This window comes from Notolepis coatsorum (genome assembly GCF_963971535.1).
Source record: "Notolepis coatsorum genome assembly, chromosome: 2".
Taxonomy (NCBI): Eukaryota; Metazoa; Chordata; class Actinopteri; order Aulopiformes; family Paralepididae; genus Notolepis; species Notolepis coatsorum.
Genome location: NC_140166.1, coordinates 80161268 through 80184781, shown reverse-complemented (window position 1 = coordinate 80184781; position 23514 = coordinate 80161268). Strand labels below are relative to the sequence as shown.

General features: G+C 44.6%; 1 protein-coding gene across 1 annotated transcript; it reads right to left on the bottom strand.

Moving 5' to 3' along the window:
- Nucleotides 1-452: 452 nt before the first annotated feature.
- bdnf (brain-derived neurotrophic factor) lies at nt 453-20608 on the bottom strand (the record flags this gene model as incomplete). Its single annotated transcript, XM_084308951.1, has 2 exons — nt 20560-20608; nt 453-1307 (listed from the first exon to the last, which is right to left on the bottom strand). Exons 1-2 carry the CDS (start codon nt 20560-20562, stop codon nt 453-455), a joined length of 858 nt encoding a protein of 285 aa, XP_084165077.1. The 5' UTR covers nt 20563-20608.
- Between the last annotated feature and the right edge of the window lie 2906 nt (nt 20609-23514).

Genomic DNA, 23514 nt, shown 5'->3' with positions numbered 1-23514 from the left:
AGAGGAAAACCGTTTTTTTCTGCTGAGTATGTAAACGGAATGTTTTGGTCGGCATCATATCCTTTTTTGTGGAGAATTTCTCAATTCACAATTAAAGCAGCATGCAAGCTTTTAAAAATGGAACTGTCCTGCTCCTTGCCTGTTTGTTCCTTCATTCTCTAATTCTTGGCAACGTAAACAAACCACAATGTCTTGAGGAATGTGATACAGTAATTTAAACTGGGCGCAAAATGACTGATCAGATTTTTTTTAATTGTTTACAAGGTCATGAATATGTTCAATAAATAGACTGTAGTATCACTTTTACTGTATAAACTTCATCTTTTTTTTTACATGCAGTCCATAAAATTTTCATTTGACGGAATAATTTACCCTGTTATGTATATATACAAATAGATATTTCCTTTTATTCTCATGTTAAACTCTTCAATAAAATCTATACATCATATACACTATCTTCCTCTTTTAATGGTCAATGTGCATACACATGAAGTGTCTATCCTTATAAACCGCCAGCCAATCTTCTTTTTGCTATCCATGGTCAGCGCTCGCACGTAGGACTGGGTTGTCCTACATTGGGAATTATAATGCCGCTTGTCTATTCCCCGGCATCCCTCCTTCGTGTACCCCATGGGGTTGCATTTAGTCTCGTAAAAGTACTGCTTCAGTTGGCCATTCGGCACGGGGACCTTCTCCATGACCGTCACCGTCTGCCCGGACATGTCTATCGCCGTCTTTTTATCCACGGCCGTCACCCACTGGCTAATACTGTCACACACGCTGAGCTCGCCGCGCCGCGAGGGGTCGGAGTGCCGGCGCACCCTCATGGACATGTTCGCGGCGTCCAGGTAGTTTTTATATTCCTCCAGGAGAAAGAGCAACGGCGGCTCCAAAGGCACTTGGTTGCTGATGATCACCCGCCGCGACGAGTACAGGTCGGCGTCCTTCGTCTCCGCGGTGATCACCGAGGACGGGAGCCCGCCGCCGCCGCCTCCCTGCAGGCCCTGGTCGTCGTCGTCGGCGGCCCCCCCCTCGTGTCCCAATTGCGCCGCCGCCTCTCCCTCCACCTCCAGTAGCTCCTCGATCACTTGCTGGAACGTGTCCGTGAGCGAGGGAAGGACCCCCCGCTGCAGGCCCCCCGCGCCCCCGCCCCCGCTCTGCGGAGTCCCGTGGCCCCCCAGGTAGCCCTCCGTCCGGTGACCCCGCATGCCCGGGGCGTCTCTCATGGGCGCAGCTTTCATGCAACTGAAGTATGAAATTACCATAGTAAGGAACAGGATGGTCATCACTCTTCTGACCTGTTGGAACTGGAGAGGGAGAGATGGACAGAAGGGAGGGGGGGGGGGGGGGGGGGGAGAGAAGACGTGCCAGTTAGTCACAGTGCAGATATCACCTATATACTTTATTATCTATGTATACTTCCCCTATAGGTGTTCCGCTACAAGCTTATAGTGGGATCTCTCCACTTCTGTGGTTAAAGAGCACAGCGCCTGGGCCCTAGTGTCCACAGTGTCCTCTCTCTCTCTAGTGTCCACAGTGTCCTCTCTCTAGTGTCCACAGTGTCGTCTCTCTAGTGTCCACAGTGTCGTCTCTCTAGTGTCCACAGTGTCGTCTCTCTAGTGTCCACAGTGTCCTCTCTCTAGTGTCCACAGTGTCATCTCTCTAGTGTCCACAGTGTCATCTCTCTCTCTAGTGTCCACAGTGTCGTCTCTCTAGTGTCCACAGTGTCATCTCTCTAGTGTCCACAGTGTCATCTCTCTCTCTAGTGTCCACAGTGTCGTCTCTCTAGTGTCCACAGTGTCCTCTCTCTAGTGTCCACAGTGTCCTCTCTCTAGTGTCCACAGTGTCATCTCTCTAGTGTCCACAGTGTCCTCTCTCTAGTGTCCACAGTGTCCTCTCTCTAGTGTCCACAGTGTCCTCTCTCTAGTGTCCACAGTGTCATCTCTCTAGTGTCCACAGTGTCCTCTCTCTCTCTAGTGTCCACAGTGTCCTCTCCCTCTCTAGTGTCCACAGTGTCCTCTCTCTAGTGTCCACAGTGTCATCTCTCTAGTGTCCACAGTGTCATCTCTCTAGTGTCCACAGTGTCGTCTCTCTAGTGTCCACAGTGTCCTCTCTCTAGTGTCCACAGTGTCCTCTCTCTAGTGTCCACAGTGTCATCTCTCTAGTGTCCACAGTGTCCTCTCTCTAGTGTCCACAGTGTCATCTCTCTAGTGTCCACAGTGTCGTCTCTCTAGTGTCCACAGTGTCGTCTCTCTAGTGTCCACAGTGTCCTCTCTCTAGTGTCCACAGTGTCCTCTCTCTAGTGTCCACAGTGTCCTCTCTCTAGTGTCCACAGTGTCATCTCTCTCTCTAGTGTCCACAGTGTCCTCTCTCTAGTGTCCACAGTGTCCTCTCTCTAGTGTCCACAGTGTCCTCTCTCTAGTGTCCACAGTGTCATCTCTCTCTCTAGTGTCCACAGTGTCCTCTCTCTAGTGTCCACAGTGTCCTCTCTCTAGTGTCCACAGTGTCCTCTCTCTCTCTAGTGTCCACAGTGTCATCTCTCTAGTGTCCACAGTGTCCTCGCTCTAGTGTCCACAGTGTCCTCTCTCTCTCTCTAGTGTCCACAGTGTCATCTCTCTAGTGTCCACAGTGTCCTCTCTCTAGTGTCCACAGTGTCCTCTCTCTCTCTAGTGTCCACAGTGTCATCTCTCTAGTGTCCACAGTGTCCTCTCTCTAGTGTCCACAGTGTCATCTCTCTAGTGTCCACAGTGTCGTCTCTCTAGTGTCCACAGTGTCATCTCTCTAGTGTCCACAGTGTCGTCTCTCTAGTGTCCACAGTGTCATCTCTCTAGTGTCCACAGTGTCGTCTCTCTAGTGTCCACAGTGTCGTCTCTCTAGTGTCCACAGTGTCATCTCTCTAGTGTCCACAGTGTCCTCTCTCTCTCTAGTGTCCACAGTGTCCTCTCTCTAGTGTCCACAGTGTCATCTCTCTAGTGTCCACAGTGTCCTCTCTCTAGTGTCCACAGTGTCCTCTCTCTCTCTAGTGTCCACAGTGTCGTCTCTCTAGTGTCCACAGTGTCGTCTCTCTAGTGTCCACAGTGTTGTCTCTCTAGTGTCCACAGTGTCCTCTCTCTCTCTAGTGTCCACAGTGTCCTCTCTCTCTCTCTAGTGTCCACAGTGTCATCTCTCTAGTGTCCACAGTGTCATCTCTCTAGTGTCCACAGTGTCCTCTCTCTAGTGTCCACAGTGTCATCTCTCTAGTGTCCACAGTGTCCTCTCTCTAGTGTCCACAGTGTCATCTCTCTAGTGTCCACAGTGTCCTCTCTCTCTCTCTAGTGTCCACAGTGTCATCTCTCTAGTGTCCACAGTGTCATCTCTCTAGTGTCCACAGTGTCCTCTCTCTAGTGTCCACAGTGTCATCTCTCTAGTGTCCACAGTGTCCTCTCTCTAGTGTCCACAGTGTCATCTCTCTAGTGTCCACAGTGTCATCTCTCTAGTGTCCACAGTGTCATCTCTCTAGTGTCCACAGTGTCCTCTCTCTAGTGTCCACAGTGTCATCTCTCTAGTGTCCACAGTGTCCTCTCTCTCTCTCTAGTGTCCACAGTGTCATCTCTCTAGTGTCCACAGTGTCCTCTCTCTAGTGTCCACAGTGTCATCTCTCTAGTGTCCACAGTGTCCTCTCTCTAGTGTCCACAGTGTCATCTCTCTAGTGTCCACAGTGTCATCTCTCTAGTGTCCACAGTGTCATCTCTCTAGTGTCCACAGTGTCATCTCTCTAGTGTCCACAGTGTCATCTCTCTCTCTCTAGTGTCCACAGTGTCCTCTCTCTCTAGTGTCCACAGTGTCGTCTCTCTAGTGTCCACAGTGTCATCTCTCTCTCTCTAGTGTCCACGTCCACAGTGTCCTCTCTCTCTAGTGTCCACAGTGTCGTCTCTCTAGTGTCCACAGTGTCATCTCTCTCTCTCTAGTGTCCACAGTGTCCTCTCTCTCTAGTGTCCACAGTGTCATCTCTCTAGTGTCCACAGTGTCCTCTCTCTCTCTAGTGTCCACAGTGTCCTCTCTCTAGTGTCCACAGTGTCATCTCTCTAGTGTCCACAGTGTCATCTCTCTAGTGTCCACAGTGTCCTCTCTCTCTCTCTAGTGTCCACAGTGTCCTCTCTCTAGTGTCCACAGTGTCATCTCTCTCTCTCTAGTGTCCACAGTGTCTTCTCTCTAGTGTCCACAGTGTCTTCTCTCTAGTGTCCACAGTGTCCTCTCTCTCTCTAGTGTCCACAGTGTCCTCTCTCTCTCTCTAGTGTCCACAGTGTCATCTCTCTAGTGTCCACAGTGTCGTCTCTCTCTCTCTAGTGTCCACAGTGTCTTCTCTCTCTCTAGTGTCCACAGTGTCCTCTCTCTAGTGTCCACAGTGTCATCTCTCTAGTGTCCACAGTGTCGTCTCTCTAGTGTCCACAGTGTCCTCTCTCTAGTGTCCACAGTGTCGTCTCTCTAGTGTCCACAGTGTCCTCTCTCTCTCTAGTGTCCACAGTGTCATCTCTCTCTCTCTCTAGTGTCCACAGTGTCCTCTCTCTCTCTAGTGTCCTCTCTCTCTCTCTAGTGTCCACAGTGTCCTCTCTCTCTCTAGTGTCCACAGTGTCCTCTCTCTCTCTAGTGTCCACAGTGTCCTCTCTCTCTCTAGTGTCCACAGTGTCCTCTCTCTCTCTCTAGTGTCCACAGTGTCCTCTCTCTCTCTAGTGTCCACAGTGTCCTCTCTCTCTCTAGTGTCCACAGTGTCTTCTCTCTCTCTAGTGTCCACAGTGTCCTCTCTCTAGTGTCCACAGTGTCATCTCTCTAGTGTCCACAGTGTCATCTCTCTAGTGTCCACAGTGTCCTCTCTCTAGTGTCCACAGTGTCATCTCTCTAGTGTCCACAGTGTCTTCTCTCTCTCTAGTGTCCACAGTGTCCTCTCTCTCTCTAGTGTCCACAGTGTCGTCTCTCTAGTGTCCACAGTGTCATCTCTCTAGTGTCCACAGTGTCCTCTCTCTCTCTCTAGTGTCCACAGTGTCCTCTCTCTCTCTCTAGTGTCCACAGTGTCATCTCTCTAGTGTCCACAGTGTCCTCTCTCTAGTGTCCACAGTGTCCTCTCTCTAGTGTCCACAGTGTCATCTCTCTCTAGTGTCCACAGTGTCCTCTCTCTCTCTAGTGTCCACAGTGTCCTCTCTCTCTCTAGTGTCCACAGTGTCCTCTCTCTAGTGTCCACAGTGTCCTCTCTCTAGTGTCCACAGTGTCCTCTCTCTAGTGTCCACAGTGTCCTCTCTCTCTCTAGTGTCCACAGTGTCCTCTCTCTAGTGTCCACAGTGTCCTCTCTCTCTCTCTAGTGTCCACAGTGTCCTCTCTCTAGTGTCCACAGTGTCCTCTCTCTCTCTAGTGTCCACAGTGTCCTCTCTCTAGTGTCCACAGTGTCCTCTCTCTCTCTAGTGTCCACAGTGTCCTCTCTCTCTCTAGTGTCCACAGTGTCCTCTCTCTAGTGTCCACAGTGTCCTCTCTCTAGTGTCCACAGTGTCCTCTCTCTCTCTAGTGTCCACAGTGTCCTCTCTCTAGTGTCCACAGTGTCCTCTCTCTCTCTAGTGTCCACAGTGTCCTCTCTCTCTCTAGTGTCCACAGTGTCCTCTCTCTCTCTAGTGTCCACAGTGTCCTCTCTCTAGTGTCCACAGTGTCCTCTCTCTCTCTAGTGTCCACAGTGTCCTCTCTCTCTCTAGTGTCCACAGTGTCCTCTCTCTAGTGTCCACAGTGTCATCTCTCTCTCTAGTGTCCACAGTGTCCTCTCTCTCTCTAGTGTCCACAGTGTCTTCTCTCTCTCTAGTGTCCACAGTGTCATCTCTCTAGTGTCCACAGTGTCCTCTCTCTAGTGTCCACAGTGTCGTCTCTCTAGTGTCCACAGTGTCGTCTCTCTAGTGTCCACAGTGTCCTCTCTCTCTCTAGTGTCCACAGTGTCCTCTCTCTCTCTAGTGTCCACAGTGTCCTCTCTCTCTCTAGTGTCCACAGTGTCCTCTCTCTAGTGTCCACAGTGTCCTCTCTCTCTCTAGTGTCCACAGTGTCGTCTCTCTAGTGTCCACAGTGTCCTCTCTCTCTCTAGTGTCCACAGTGTCCTCTCTCTAGTGTCCACAGTGTCCTCTCTCTAGTGTCCACAGTGTCATCTCTCTAGTGTCCACAGTGTCGTCTCTCTAGTGTCCACAGTGTCATCTCTCTAGTGTCCACAGTGTCCTCTCTCTAGTGTCCACAGTGTCATCTCTCTAGTGTCCACAGTGTCCTCTCTCTCTCTAGTGTCCACAGTGTCCTCTCTCTAGTGTCCACAGTGTCCTCTCTCTAGTGTCCACAGTGTCATCTCTCTAGTGTCCACAGTGTCCTCTCTCTCTCTAGTGTCCACAGTGTCCTCTCTCTAGTGTCCACAGTGTCCTATCTCTCTCTAGTGTCCACAGTGTCCTCTCTCTAGTGTCCACAGTGTCCTCTCTCTCTCTAGTGTCCACAGTGTCCTCTCTCTCTCTAGTGTCCACAGTGTCCTCTCTCTAGTGTCCACAGTGTCCTCTCTCTCTCTAGTGTCCACAGTGTCCTCTCTCTAGTGTCCACAGTGTCCTCTCTCTCTCTAGTGTCCACAGTGTCCTCTCTCTCTCTAGTGTCCACAGTGTCCTCTCTCTCTCTAGTGTCCACAGTGTCCTCTCTCTAGTGTCCACAGTGTCCTCTCTCTCTCTAGTGTCCACAGTGTCCTCTCTCTAGTGTCCACAGTGTCCTCTCTCTCTAGTGTCCACAGTGTCCTCTCTCTCTCTAGTGTCCACAGTGTCCTCTCTCTAGTGTCCACAGTGTCCTCTCTCTCTCTAGTGTCCACAGTGTCCTCTCTCTCTCTAGTGTCCACAGTGTCGTCTCTCTAGTGTCCACAGTGTCCTCTCTCTCTCTAGTGTCCACAGTGTCCTCTCTCTAGTGTCCACAGTGTCCTCTCTCTAGTGTCCACAGTGTCATCTCTCTAGTGTCCACAGTGTCGTCTCTCTAGTGTCCACAGTGTCATCTCTCTAGTGTCCACAGTGTCATCTCTCTAGTGTCCACAGTGTCCTCTCTCTCTCTAGTGTCCACAGTGTCCTCTCTCTAGTGTCCACAGTGTCCTCTCTCTAGTGTCCACAGTGTCATCTCTCTAGTGTCCACAGTGTCCTCTCTCTCTCTAGTGTCCACAGTGTCCTCTCTCTAGTGTCCACAGTGTCCTCTCTCTAGTGTCCACAGTGTCATCTCTCTAGTGTCCACAGTGTCCTATCTCTCTCTAGTGTCCACAGTGTCCTCTCTCTAGTGTCCACAGTGTCCTCTCTCTCTCTAGTGTCCACAGTGTCCTCTCTCTCTCTAGTGTCCACAGTGTCCTCTCTCTAGTGTCCACAGTGTCCTCTCTCTCTCTAGTGTCCACAGTGTCCTCTCTCTAGTGTCCACAGTGTCCTCTCTCTCTCTAGTGTCCACAGTGTCCTCTCTCTCTCTAGTGTCCACAGTGTCCTCTCTCTCTCTAGTGTCCACAGTGTCCTCTCTCTAGTGTCCACAGTGTCCTCTCTCTCTCTAGTGTCCACAGTGTCCTCTCTCTAGTGTCCACAGTGTCCTCTCTCTCTCTAGTGTCCACAGTGTCCTCTCTCTCTCTAGTGTCCACAGTGTCCTCTCTCTAGTGTCCACAGTGTCCTCTCTCTCTCTAGTGTCCACAGTGTCCTCTCTCTCTCTAGTGTCCACAGTGTCCTCTCTCTAGTGTCCACAGTGTCCTCTCTCTCTCTAGTGTCCACAGTGTCCTCTCTCTCTCTAGTGTCCACAGTGTCCTCTCTCTAGTGTCCACAGTGTCCTCTCTCTCTCTAGTGTCCACAGTGTCCTCTCTCTCTCTAGTGTCCACAGTGTCCTCTCTCTCTCTAGTGTCCACAGTGTCCTCTCTCTAGTGTCCACAGTGTCCTCTCTCTCTCTAGTGTCCACAGTGTCCTCTCTCTCTCTAGTGTCCACAGTGTCCTCTCTCTCTCTAGTGTCCACAGTGTCCTCTCTCTAGTGTCCACAGTGTCCTCTCTCTAGTGTCCACAGTGTCCTCTCTCTAGTGTCCACAGTGTCCTCTCTCTCTCTAGTGTCCACAGTGTCCTCTCTCTCTCTAGTGTCCACAGTGTCCTCTCTCTAGTGTCCACAGTGTCCTCTCTCTAGTGTCCACAGTGTCATCTCTCTAGTGTCCACAGTGTCCTCTCTCTCTCTAGTGTCCACAGTGTCCTCTCTCTCTCTAGTGTCCACAGTGTCCTCTCTCTCTCTAGTGTCCACAGTGTCCTCTCTCTCTCTAGTGTCCACAGTGTCCTCTCTCTCTCTAGTGTCCACAGTGTCCTCTCTCTAGTGTCCACAGTGTCCTCTCTCTCTCTAGTGTCCACAGTGTCCTCTCTCTCTCTAGTGTCCACAGTGTCCTCTCTCTAGTGTCCACAGTGTCCTCTCTCTCTCTAGTGTCCACAGTGTCCTCTCTCTAGTGTCCACAGTGTCCTCTCTCTCTCTCTAGTGTCCACAGTGTCCTCTCTCTAGTGTCCTCCACAGCGCCCTCTCTTTCCCCTCAAGCCAAAAGGAGAAGCAGTAACTAGACTGAATTCCGTCCTGTATCAAGCTGCTATAGGGTATATTGCAAATCACCACAATGTATTGCAAAATGAAACGACTGGTCCAAAGTAAGCATAAGTATAAGTATATAAGCCTAATAACTTAGGTTTGGCTGGCAGCCATGTGCATGAGCTCCAGCTGACCACCAATGGCTGCTATAATGACGGTGCTTACAAAGAATAAGATGCTGTAAGTGTTTGTCAAGAGGATGCTTTTTAACAAGCATGTTAACTCATCAACTTCCCGCCACCCATTCCTTCTCTCCAAACCCCAGGAAGGAAATAAATAATAGAGTAAATAAATAGAAATGTGTTTAATAACGTCATGAAAGTATAAGGGCAAAGATATTAAGCATCATATATAAAGACAGATGGTTGATATTGCACATTATGCATAATACTATATAATCAAAGTACAGTATATGATTATAGTACATTATAAATAATACATTATGCATACATTATGAATAGGATATTGATTCCCATAAATGGACACCTATAACCATCAGAAATATATCTTGCCAGCATATCGGCTGTTCCATGTTTTAACAATTGTATAGTCTCTTATGCAACCTGTTGCCATATGAATCTCTTACACACTACCTGTTGCAAATTCTTCAAAGGCTACACATACTGTGTATACTAGACTAATTATTACAATACTACATGTGCACGACTACTAAATAATAGCCTTAGCACATCCAGCTTTGCTTTAGTGGCTAACCTTATTAAGGACTCTTATGCTGAAATGTCATTGTCCTTTTTTATGATTTGAGTATATTCTTAACACTTTCATGTGTTATACCTTGTAGTAGGGTGGTACAGTATATCGACTGAATGAATGACTGACTGAGTGAGGACGATAGTGTATCTAACTGATCTCAGACCTGTTCAAGTTTATAGTATTGTCATGCAATTTTGAACACTTTGCTGTGTAAGTCACGTGCAAGCACTAAACGTGATCACCTGCGGGAAGGTTTGTTGAGGGACGGAGAGCAAGGTAAGGTAGTATAGGCATTAACAGGAGGATCTCAGGAGGAAGGAAGAGACGCTGCATCCCCCTCACGCTCTAAAACACCGAGCAGAGGCTCAAAGAGCGGCTCGTACTATAAGCAGAGACACCGAACGGGGGAAGGAATGCCACACTGAGCGCAGACTATCCCTAAAACACACATTCTTATACATCTTATCTCCAGCCCATAGACGTATCCCTTACCTTCGAGCAGCTCTAAGAGTCACAGAAAACCAATGCATTGGTGTACAGTACATCCCACAGCCACAGATGTGGAAAGCAACCACAATGAGGGGGGGGGGGAATCTAGATCTCGCCTTCCAGAGGGGGGGCATTTAAAAATAGCCCGGGCAAGGCTTTGACTGTACTCTGCATGTCGTCCTTCCTCGTGTCCCAAACTGATGCAGGAATACGCTCGGAGCAGATCTGCTCCCCCCTACCAAGCGGGAGGGACAGAAGGACCTTAGCAGAGAGGGGAGGAACGACGACGAACCCCACCTAAAAAGCATTTGTTTCATTCTTAATTGGGTTGTCTTGGGCCGCGGCTGCAATTAGCCAACGCCTCGGTGACTGCCATAGAGATCTCTTGTCTATAAATAGGCGTGCTGGAGTCTCGCTGTCTCTTTTCTCTTTCCTTCTTAATGAGCCACTCTGTCCCTGAGCTGTGTGACGCGCTCTGGAAGAGGGGGGGGGGGGGGGGGGGGGTTGGCTTGTATGTGTTTGCAGGGGGATGGGGCTATTTTCCTCTCGCTGACAAAAGCAACATTGGAAAGCCAGTCACAACCTTTATCTGCCAGAGACAGATCTCATAATCATCCTCTTATATCTCGCACGCACAAACGACTCCATGCCCACGCCGTGGGAATCACGGGAGACGGGGTGATTGTTGTAAGGCGTCAAACTTCATGTCGGAGAGATATGCCGCAGATGAAGCCCTGCATCTCTTCCTGACAGACCACAGGGGTGATATCGCAGTGGGGGCGGGGAGAGCGAGAGAGAGAGAGAGAGAGAGAGAGAGGGAGTGCAGGCGTCACTTCGTAGCATAACAACCACTTGATGACGTCTGTCCCAGGTCTCCATAGGCGAGAGAATGGCGAGGAGGGGGTGGTTGGGGGGTAATGCCACTCATCAGTGTGCAATTGCTTCCCGGTCCTCCGGGTATCCACACACACACCGGGAACAACAAATTATTTTCATTTCTATCTCTGCGATTTCCTGTTTCCATCAGGAAAAATCAATATGGCTTATGTGGTCTCAATCAACATCCTGTTAAAATGCAATATAGCCAATGAATCATTTAATTGCTGTGGGACTGGCTCATAATCTCCGAGAATGTATCTAATAGGGGCAAAATGTGATGACTGATTAGTTTGCTGTTCAATGCGAGAACACTCTCTGAGCTCATCTGTACACAGCCCCATCAAAAAGCTTATCGGTGACGCGTGTCATTAGGTATATATAGCCTAATGCATACTCTGGAGTCGGATGCCATCATCCCTATACTTCTCAGAACACACTGCCATGAAAGCAACAGTTCAACAGCGTGGAAGAGGCGGGACTTAGCCTGGTGATACTTGCTCCTAATCAAAATGCACATCACTCAAAGATGGGTGCCGGCCGGGGCAAAAAAGCTATACACACTATAGCAGAGCTTGGAGGTGCAGCTGCCAAACACACCTTTATTGTAAACAATGCGGGTCTATAGCGTGAATCATTGGAGGAAGAATGGGTGGCGGCAGCTGAGCATATGGACCGCATAGTGTCTCTTTATACACCTTTAGACGAGCACCTGTTATAGACAGTGGGAGAACAAGGCTGTATGGTTGGACTATAACCCTTTCACTGCCGCACCACCAAACGGTAACCCTTTCACTGCGACAATACAGACGGTTAACCCTTTCACTGCCTTTCACACGGCAGCAGGTTAACCCTTTCACTGCCGCAGGACAGAAGGTTAACCCGTTACTGTCACACTACAGAGACGGAACCGTCTGTAGTGTGACGGTAAAGGGTTAACCTTCTGTCGTGTGGCAGTGAAAGGGATAAGCGACTCATTCTTGCATTTGATCTTCGAGCCAGGTGGGGATTACAGTGAGAAATCCCTACTTTGACAGACGATGAAAAGTTCCTCTAAAGCATGAAAAGACCCGGGTATATACAGTGAATGTTGTCAATGGCCCGCGCTGAGCCCATGTGGTGTGCAAAACTCAGCCCACTTTTTACGCTTTCACATGTTGCCTGCTCGTATTTTAAGACCGGCTAGAAGAGAAAATAAACATCCTACATCAAAGTGTCACATGACCACGGAAGACGGTGTCTACACACAACATTTTGAAAAGGCGCGTATGCAGGCCACCCCCCCCCCCCCCCCCCCCCCCCCCCCCCCCCCCCCCCCCCCCCCCCCCCCCCCCCCCCTCTTCCCTCTCTGCCACAAGTCCCATGTAGGGCAGCCCTCTCTTTGGTCAAACACCGGCGCCAACAACCATGTGGACTGGAACAGATTTGTTCTACATCCACCAGCATGTTCTGTCTTGTTCAGTCTGTATGGCGTAAAACAGTTTGCTTGCAAGAGGTCAACTATATGAAGAAACCTATAGAGCATACATTACCACGAGACACACTGTGTGTGTGTGTGTGTGTGTGTGTGTGTGTGTGTGTGTGTGTGTGTGTGTGTGTGTGTGTGTGTGTGTGTGTGTGTGTGTGTGTGTGTGTGTGTGTGTGTGTGTGCGTGCGTGCGTGCGTGTGTGCGTGCGCGTGCGTGCGTGCGCGCGCGCGCGTGTGTGTGTGTGTGTGTGTGTGTGTGTGTGTGTTAAACACCGTAGGCTTACAGGGAAATAAAAGCGATTAAACTTTTCGGCTGACACATGTGGTCGCTTGGTTTGGAGATCTGTTTCCAATCTGACAATGTTTCAGACCACATTATAAAGGGAATGAGGATTACCAGGGATTATAGCCGGCCTGCAGGCAAACCCTGACAATTACCACATTAAACAATAGATAGGAAGGGATTCTGGGTGATCTGCTGTGCAATCACTAAGGTTGTGTGTGTTATCCTCCCACGCTCTGTCTACAAATTTGTAAGAAAAGTTATACATTTTTAAAAGCCATCTAAACAGTCTCTTTTTCTGAAACCACGTCCCCACCACTGTCTCTGCAGCGTGTTATACCCAGCTCTGTTCCAATGTCAGTTTGATTTCTTCAATGCCACAGCAAGCCAATGTTACACACGGCCAGATAGATAATCATGAATCAAATGTGTGTATGTGGGGGGGGGCTCACTCCATCCTTTTCAATCTACAATTATCACATAACCTTCATTAACTTTAGCCAAATAACAATATACACAAACATCATGAATTACAACTGCCCCAGAATAATGGATTCCACACAACCAATTGGCCTGCAATTAAACCCGTACACCTATTTTCAAACTAAAGGTGTTGTGCAGTTCCCAAATATTTGCAATAGATGGCGCAACAGACCGTGAAATGTTGAGCAGTCTCTTCCCCCTCCCCCCACACGCTGTAACAAGATAGATAGATAGATAGATAGATAGATAGATAGATAGATAGATAGATAGATAGATAGATAGATAGATAGATAGATAGATAGATAGATAGATAGATAGATAGATAGATAGATAGATAGATAGATAGATAGATAGATAGATAGATAGATAGATAGATAGATAGATAGATAGATAGATAGATAGATAGATAGATAGATAGATAGATAGATAGATAGATAGATAGATAGATAGATAGATAGATAGATAGATAGATAGATAGATAGATAGATAGATAGATAGATAGATAGATAGATAGATAGATAGATAGATAGATAGATAGATAGATAGATAGATAGATAGATAGATAGATAGATAGATAGATAGATAGATAGATAGATAGATAGATAGATAGATAGATAGATAGATAGATAGATAGATAGATAGATAGATAGATAGATAGATAGATAGATAGATAGATAGATAGATAGATAGATAGATAGATAGATAGATAGATAGATAGATAGATAGATAGATAGATAGATAGATAGATAGATAGATAGATAGATAGATAGATAGATAGATAGATAGATAGATAGATAGATAGATAGATAGATAGATAGATAGATAGATAGATAGATAGATAGATAGATAGATAGATAGATAGATAGATAGATAGATAGATAGATAGATAGATAGATAGATAGATAGATAGATAGATAGATAGATAGATAGATAGATAGATAGATAGATAGATAGATAGATAGATAGATAGATAGATAGATAGATAGATAGATAGATAGATAGATAGATAGATAGATAGATAGATAGATAGATAGATAGATAGATAGATAGATAGATAGATAGATAGATAGATAGATAGATAGATAGATAGATAGATAGATAGATAGATAGATAGATAGATAGATAGATAGATAGATAGATAGATAGATAGATAGATAGATAGATAGATAGATAGATAGATAGATAGATAGATAGATAGATAGATAGATAGATAGATAGATAGATAGATAGATAGATAGATAGATAGATAGATAGATAGATAGATAGATAGATAGATAGATAGATAGATAGATAGATAGATAGATAGATAGATAGATAGATAGATAGATAGATAGATAGATAGATAGATAGATAGATAGATAGATAGATAGATAGATAGATAGATAGATAGATAGATAGATAGATAGATAGATAGATAGATAGATAGATAGATATTTACCAAATTAGTTACTTAGAGGCCATCATTGGCCACTAAAACTGGTGCGTAGCCTAATTGTGCATATCGACAGTTATCCATTTCATAGGAACTGTGTGATAAACGGTTTTAAGACACCAATACATGTTTGAAAGAGCTGTCATTTCAGCAAAATACAGACATCAGATCTAACCGACGGTATAACTTGTGAACTGATGATGCGCCTCTTACCTGTTCTAGAGAAATTGTGCGAATGCAAATGTCATAATTGGAGTTTCTCTGCTCCTTAGTAATAGTGGAAAGTCCATGTAAGAGTTCGTTTCTAATCCATGTTCATTCTAGCCTGTTGGGGTTATCCAGTAGGAGGATACAGTCCAGACTATACCGTGACCCTGTAACGCTGGGTGTTTGGGTTTCAAGTTTCCCATACAGTCTTCATGAGTTCATTAAACTTTTTTTTTTTTATTTCCGAAAAACCGGTCTGGATTTTTGTTTGTAAAGGGTTGGGGTGTGGCTAGAATTAGTTGGACTATACTGTAGTTTAGGCCTATATTTGGAACATTATAGAATAACAATACCAGACTATTGTATTATGGTGGAGGTAACGAGTCAACGAGCTTATGAGCTTTAGAAGTTTACCAAAACCCGACTACATAGATGAGCTTTAGTGGCTGATATACATTTGACATATTTACATATAGGAAAACTTGATGATTTCAAATTGTCCCTATACTGCTACTTATAAAACTATTATTGTGCAATTAGGCTAATAACACTCAATGCTTATCCCTCATCATATAAACCCACCAGGCATTATTTTACTGTGAGGTTACATCAACTGAGAAACCTTTCTTAGTTTCTACTAGAAACCCAATCAACATAATAACTCCGTTTTTTATTAATGAGCGAGGGGGGGATAGGGTTACACACATATCCCCCTCTCGGGCTTCGGCGCAGTCTGTGCGCGTTTGCAAGATACCCAAATAATTGATCTGACGTTTACATCTTCCTTCCCACTCAGTCTCAAACAGCATATTGAACACAGCGAAAGTGACGAAAACAAAGTCTAACAGAACATACCTTTAACTGCCCAGTCGTAAAAGAGACCATTCAACAACAGGACAGAGTCATCTGGGGATGTTTTGGACACCAACTCCCTGAGTAATTACTTAAGCGATATTTTCTTCTGTAGCCTCTACTCTCCGACAGCTTCAGGATATCTCTTCAGCTTTGGAGCAAATAGATTAAATTATTGATGGTGGAAATTGCATGGATGAGGTAATGAACTCCCATGACTGCGCGGCTCCTTTGGAGATTGCCCTGAAACAGAAGTTGTTACCTCAAGACCTCTTGAGCTTGAAATGACGATCCTTTGCAACTGGCCTGTAGTGTACAGTAACTTACTACAGTACAATGACGTTGCAACATGTGACTTCGCCACTGGCTGACTGGTCGCCTCCAAACTCCAGACGCAAGAAGAGAGCCCAGAGGTGGAGAACCGTTAATGGTCGTCCAATAATGCACCGACTGTGTCTTTCTCCTGCATGCATGCGAGCTCTGTATATTATCATCACTTTATCTGGCCTGGGATGGCTCTAAAGTACAGACCAGTCAGTGTAGCCCCTGTAGGCAATTTCACACAAGCGAGGATGCATTCTTGCAGATGTGCTTTTGCGCAATAGCGCACAGCGTCGGTGGCAAAGACCAGACACACTGCTGCACGGTGCCAAGTGCCAACATATAACTCGGTAAAGTAATGGACGGGGGGGGGGGGTAGACTTCCCACTCTTGTATGCATAGGCTACACAATATAATCAGGAGCATATAAATAGCCATGGAAGAACTATTGGCATAATGTCGCGCGAGTTGTCGTTTTTTTTTTTTATACCTGTTTTGTGACATCAGCATCTATGACAATGACACTGATGAAATATTCATTCATATTTTTCTAGTGCATCGTAAGAGACGTTCGTATTTGTTGCGGTAACCACTGCAGTGTATTGTATATATATAGTCTATATTGAATCACCATAGCTACATGACCAATGCAACGCGTCTGGGAATACAAAAAAAGCACCCCCAAAATATGCAGTGTTATATAATATATACGGTCGACTTTAGCAGTGTTAAGTCTCGCCAAAGTTTCCATTTCCATGGAAATGAATCACTACGATAGCAGAGTATCGTCTCGGCAGAAGAAACCAGCTTTATACCCACAGAGTGGGATGAGAGATTGTCATGAGAGGTGTCATGTCATAATGGATTTCCATCCTGGGATGGAACCATGTAGCAGCCATCTTACCTGAGTACATTTGTAACCCTGCAGAAATGTAAGCCAATGGGAAAAGTAGCATGTATGGTGCTTGTTACTCCTATCTTTTCTCCTATTATTTCACGTCAAATCAAAGAAACACCTATATATATGGTGCCTATAATAGTTGTAAATATCTTACTGTAATACATTACAGATGAGCTAACATGGAAGTACAACCTTCATACATTTTTGTGTATGTTTTTTTTTCTGTGGTCCATATCTCACTTAGGTAAACCTATACTTGGTTTGTCCCTATATAGTTATCAGATCTGCTAACAGAGGCCGAGCTAATGATGATAGTTTTAAACATTCATTATTTCTGGAACTGGAGATTATTTCCAGTTGCATCTCCCTGCAGGCGTATCCTTAAGCGGTTAAAGTAGAAAATGCAAAACAGCTTTTTAGCTTTAAGCTTCAATACAATCAAGCAGTGCATTTAGAATGTTTGGAAAGTTTCTCTCACGGTTTCAGTTTAAGTTGTGTTCTATCGCTATGATGAAACATCACCGGTTACTTGTTACTGTATGTATGGCGTTCGGGATAGTTAGATAACACATTAGGAGACAACGCTGTGGAGGTGGGATATGAATGCAGCCGTCTTACCTGTAACCAATTCATATCCCACCTCCACAGCATTGTCTCCTAATGTGTTATCTCTATGGTGACAACGCTGACATGTTAACACACAACACCTGCTTCAATAGACACAAATTATAAAATGACTACGCTCTCTGTGGCCCTTGTCTTCCATTACTACACACAGTTCACGTCTCCTTTGACACCGACTGTATAGAAGAATATGTCACTATGGAGGTGTCCTATAAATGGATGCTGATGAGAGTTTTTTCTGTGCTCGTCCCTGCGGTCCCTCGGATGGATACAAAGCTTAATATCAGGAAACAGCAGCTCATTATCCTTGTGGCTTGGACCTCCTCCAATGCAAAGATTTATAGTGATGTGTTTGCTATATGGCCATCATGACTCTTCCCTGCACGACTTAATGAGTCGGAGGGCTCTTGTTTGGCATGTAGCAGTATGGGAGTGGATGCTCACACCTGCTCAATGACAATGAGTCACTCCCACCTCCAACACATCCAGGGACAAGCCAAGATGAATATAGTCCTCCCCGAAGGCTCACAGGAGGTGCGGGCAAACTCTGGATGAGAAAGAGTTGCATCAGCAATCACTGAGCGACGTGACTCCAGAAAGAGTATAGGAGAAAAAAAAACTTGCACAGCACCTCACACACACTGTTCCAACCAAGTAATTCATAAATAAATCACGTGGCATCTCATTAGAGGAGCAAACACAACAACATGGTCTCTCTCCTTCCTGCAAGTACAGCACAATGGAAGTTGGCCTATCAGGTGTATAGCGCTGAGCTAGACGTGGCTCTCATGCATAAGAGATTGGTGCCAGGGAGTTTACATGTACATTATGGAGCAGGGACGGCAACAAAAAGGATGTCCAGTGACTGAAAACAAGTGTTTTGAACATACTCTGCATAGTGCTATAGTCTAACGGGTGGCACGTTGCCATGAGATTGATCCCTTGCAGAGATATAGTCGTCAGACAGTATTTCTGGAGAAAGAAAAGAAAAGAAAAATATATATGGCAGGACACTATCCTGTCATTTGATTTGAGGCTTAGAATGTTTCTGAAACACTAATTATAATGAAGCTATATTTCATTATCCATGAACAGGGATATTCAAATTAAAGAAATTATCATATATTTTATGAACGTGGTAAATGTTTCCTTTACTCTATACTGTCCTCTAAGATATAGGAACAATACACATAGGGAGTGCCCTCTTCTAACACTTCCTAACGTTTGCCCATAGTTTATACTGTATAGACAGAAGAAATAAGCATATAGAACAACACTGTACATTTGTGTTACTTTTCAACGCTTCTCTCAGCAACTATACAACATATAGTGCTGACAAGTCAGGACTGCTAAACACCACGAGGAGCCAGGAGATCTCTATTATAGCTTCTTCAGATTCCATGTGGAAGTTCTCCCACGCACCACACAACTGTCTAACGAGAAACTTGAAACACACAAGCTGTCACTGGTAAAAGGGATGCATTCCAGTCATTATAAGTCAGACTAGATAAATGCTACTACATTGAACGATTTAACACAACTATTGGCTGAGAGGCAGTACAAAAATATCCAGATATAAGACTAATATACAGGTAAACTAACTCTATATAACCCACTGCAGTACACAAATCCAATTTGGCCATCACTCAAATTACTTCTCAAGCATCTGCATGGCAAACAACACAACAAACCAATCTTCCTGTTTAATAAAACGATTATATCTGGTGGCAAAACGACTCAATAATAAGTACCCACACCCCCCCTCTCTCTCTCTCTCTCTCAGTTGGTGCGCGCGCACGCACGCTCGTACGCGCATACTCGCGCGCGCGCACACGTATACACAGCATCACTAACGTATTAATTGCTGAATGATGATGACATACACAAACAAATCACAACGCCAACAGACGTCTCAATGACCAGAACAACTGGAAATACTATAGATTTGAACTATTTACGAGAATAAGGTGACAGAAAAACACTATTTCAATATACCATTACTAAATATGTTAAACCGGAAATATTAGGCCATGTTAAACTCGAATAGAAAAGTCTCCGAAAAAATTGTTCTTAGCCAAAAACCAAAATAGAGCTCAGCTGCCATTAGGCTATGAACATTTACACAGATACAAAAATCAAACAAGGGTAAACATCAACAAAAAGCCCCCCCCCCCCCTCTAATCCGTAAGGTCTGTTATACCATAACCCTGCGTTCTTGAATAGCCTCTGATGTTCAGAAAAACATATTTTCGAACTAACAAAAGTCGCCTTATTTCAGTTAATAGCCTATATGTATAGACTATGTTAGCCTACAAGCCACTTTGCCAGTTTTCTGAACAGACACCAAAACAAAATTTCTACACACAACAATATGAATAATACCTTGTCCCGCAGTGGCGTTATGCCAGCATATAGTCTGGCACGCGCGCCTGTATAATCAATAACTGGACCATGGCTCACAAGTTCAACAATTAATTGAGTAGCATACAATAATTGTCTTGGGGTTATTATAGGCTACATGAAAACCATGCGTTATATCGTGACTATACAAATAAATAATAACAATAATAATAATAATAATAATAATAATGATAGTAATAATAATAATAGTAATATAATAATAAACATATTTGGAATCTTTGAATACGCTTCTGAACGCTTCACCTCCCCGTCAGAACTCCTTAAACCAAGACTAATTGGATTAATTGGCGTAACGATCATAGTGATGATGATGATGATGATGATGATGATGATGATGATGATGATGATGATGATGATGGTGGTGACGATGATGGCGACGACGACGTATACATGTTCAGAATTATTAAGGTTTTTGTCTTTAATCGTTATATTCTCCTTCTATAGGCCGTTATTTTCCTATACAGCATATTTATTCAAACGGCGGGATTTCCACAATCTAGCCCCTTATCGCCCGTCGTCTGTCCTTTTAGACCGGATCGATATGTTCTAATTTAAGCAAACAATATACTTTGTCGTGAATGAAAACGTTGTGAACTTGACACCACAAATTCAAATTGAGTTGTTTTAGATCATTTATTTAAAATAAAACATTAATAAACTAAGCCTATATACACAAATACAGAACTCGACAGATCCTTATCGTCCAAAGTCCACGAATTGTTCGGGAAAAAACGGAAAACGAGACAGGACGATATTTCCCCGTGATGAAAGACAATACATGATCATAATAATAATCGTCATCACACACGCCTATATGAATCATCTTCGAAGAATGCAGCACGCAATGAGTGTGTGATGCCAAGCATTTCATCTCTTATGTGGAATGAAACCTACCATCAGATTTGTTATTGACGCCCACCCCAACTCTGCAGCGCTATGGTGCCGACAGACAGGGGGGCCGGGCGGGCATGAGGGGGACTCTCAGTAAGATAACACAGCCCCATTTATGGACCGATCCGATGACGTACATTGCAGAAAGTTCTATAAAAAAACCTTCATACATACAAAGTGTGTCGTGCCACCCCATAGCCCCCCCCCCCCTCCCAGCCCGCCTCCGCTCGCCCCCTCCCCCCCCCCTCCCCCCGCACGCCCACGCCCACACCATAATCCCACGTCTCAGTACGTCTTCTTTCCAATAGAAAAATCCGCTATATTTGCTAGTAAAGACGTAAAAGAAAAAGACAAAAAATAAATAAATAAAACTATAAAGGCCCCTACAAGATGTGGACAACACAAAAATAGCCTATTTATAAGCTATACTATTCATCAAAATAGAGCCTATAATAAATCCCAGTGTGTCACACATTATACCCTATAATCTTAATCCAATGCCACCGATGAAACGAAAACGACATATTCGTTAAATAAATCTAGCTATACTATATTATTGAATGTATTCACAGCAGACAATAATCGTTATTGCCATTATCAATAATGTCATTGATTTGAGAGGTGTTGGAAAGCTTCCGTGCACCACCGGCATTATACCGGGTTTACGATGATCAATTAATAAATCCGATATAGACTAAAGTTTCGTATGATTATCAAATAAAATGACAAGTACACAAGATAAGAAGAGTAATTTTGCTCACAAGACGTTGTTGGGTTAAAAATACATGGTCAACTGCAAGGATACAATTATTGAAAAGATGCAGAGCAGAGTCACAATTAAAAATGCAGAAATGAGTTGGATATATATAGGTTCAATAATGTACTGAAATGTATAACCCCCTGCGATGCATCTTGATTAAAAGCGGGCTGTCAGTGGGCGTTGGGCTTTTCTTGCAGCTGTTTGCCATGCAATTGCTTCGTTCTGATCACAATCTGACCGGGAGAAAGACACGTAAAGAAAACAGGCAATATCCACCGTTTCTTCACTGTTGCGAGACGGATTTTTAAAGTCCTTCAAGGGGGGGGGGGGGCGGGGAAACAAACAACTAAAAAAAAAACACCGTCTCGGATCAACCACTTTTTATAGTGATTGATCATCTATAAGTAGGCTATTGCATGCCTGAATTTCTCTTTCTGGGAGAGGGGAAAAAAATCCTTCCGAACAATTGCATATCAAGCCACCTTATCATCTCCCTCCATGTTCAACCAACATCTGTCAATACAGGCACTGTGACCACGCCTATCTTTATTGTAATTTCACATAGCATAATGGGACCATTTTCATACCGTAGCGGCTCGCGTGTATAATGACGGGTCTACCCCCATACAAATTATAGCCTATTGGTAAAATAATTAAGAATGAATTGATGGTTTTGTTCCTCATTGGAAGTTGTCGCTGACAGGTCAGATGTGGGCTATTACACAGACAAAGAGGGGGAGCAGGTGAAGAAGCCGGAGCCGCTGCCGGAGTGATGAAGGCGCCGTATGAATGAAACCGGGGAACGGTCGTAGTAAAAACACAAGTGATTTGATCGCGATGACGGGGGATAAGAGTAGGTGCTATTTCTGTCGAGAAGGAATCTAGAGAGGAGGAATATAGAGCTGTTTGGTACAAAGACAAACACGCATATAGCCGGCGGCAGCTGAGATTGGCATAGATAGAGAAAGAAAGAAAGAAAGAAAGAAAGAAAGAAAGAAAGAAAGAAAGAAAGAAAGAAAGAAAGAAAGAAAGAAAGAAAGAAAGAAAGATAGATAGATAGATAGATAGATAGATAGATAGATAGATAGATAGATAGATAGATAGATAGATAGATAGATAGATAGATGGATAGATGGATAGATGGATAGATAGATGGATGGTTGCTGAGAGACACATTAAGGACACAATTGCATGCTATTCTGCTTCATGCAGGGTATTAGAAAGATCACTGCAGCGTATAAATTCCACATTGGGAGCAGGCAGCATGATTAGGCACAACGCAACGATTACGCAAATTATGTTGCAGTAGTTAGGTGTTTGTCAACTCTAAAAAGAGACGTCTCTATTGTGTATATATATTGGCCGAGGCATGCTGGCGCAACATTTTAAAGAGGTACTTAATTTAAATTGAAATGATTATAGCAAGCGATTGTTAATTTGTATATGTTTAATCAGATTTAATTGTAAGAGTATTTAGTTCTCTGTTAATCTTACCTAAAACTGATCCATTAACACTGACAGGCGAAGGAGGTGCATTCTAGTCATAATGGTCCATCTAACTTCATAAAACAAAACAAAAAAACCTTAAAAACGATAGAAGCAAGGAGGATGACAGATGAAAACAATGGAGTGAACTCTTACCTTTGTAAGGGCTGTGACAACCACTATGTGTGGCGGTTAGATCTCCACGACCAAGACTTGCATCTCCCAAAGTTAACGCAGTATACGGTCTACACCGAGAATGTAGCATTTAATAAAGAACGCACGCCCTACAGCGGCTACAGCAGATCTGTCAACTTTCACTATAGAAGAAGTGGCGCAACAAATCTCTTTAAAAAAGCACAAGCTCTTTTTTATTGGCAAAGCGCTCCTATCCCGTTTTCCGTGCTAGAACATAATAGGGCTCCCCGCAGAATAGGCTTACCAAAAGTTGATAAAAGAATCCCGGGTTTGGCAAGAAGGGGGTGGCAAAAGAGAGAGTTGGCGTGTCCACTGATCGGTGTGTTAGTCCATGCACGACTCCGGTGCCGCTGTCCAACGTGCTGAAAGCATAACACAGCGAGGGTAACTATGGGGGGAGAAAAATCTATAGTTTTGTTAAGTGCCACTTGATACTGCTTTACTCCGCTGCTTCTCCGCGCCTCGATCGTCACGTGAATTCCTCCTCATGCCAAGAGAAGCCAGTCCTGTTAATATTT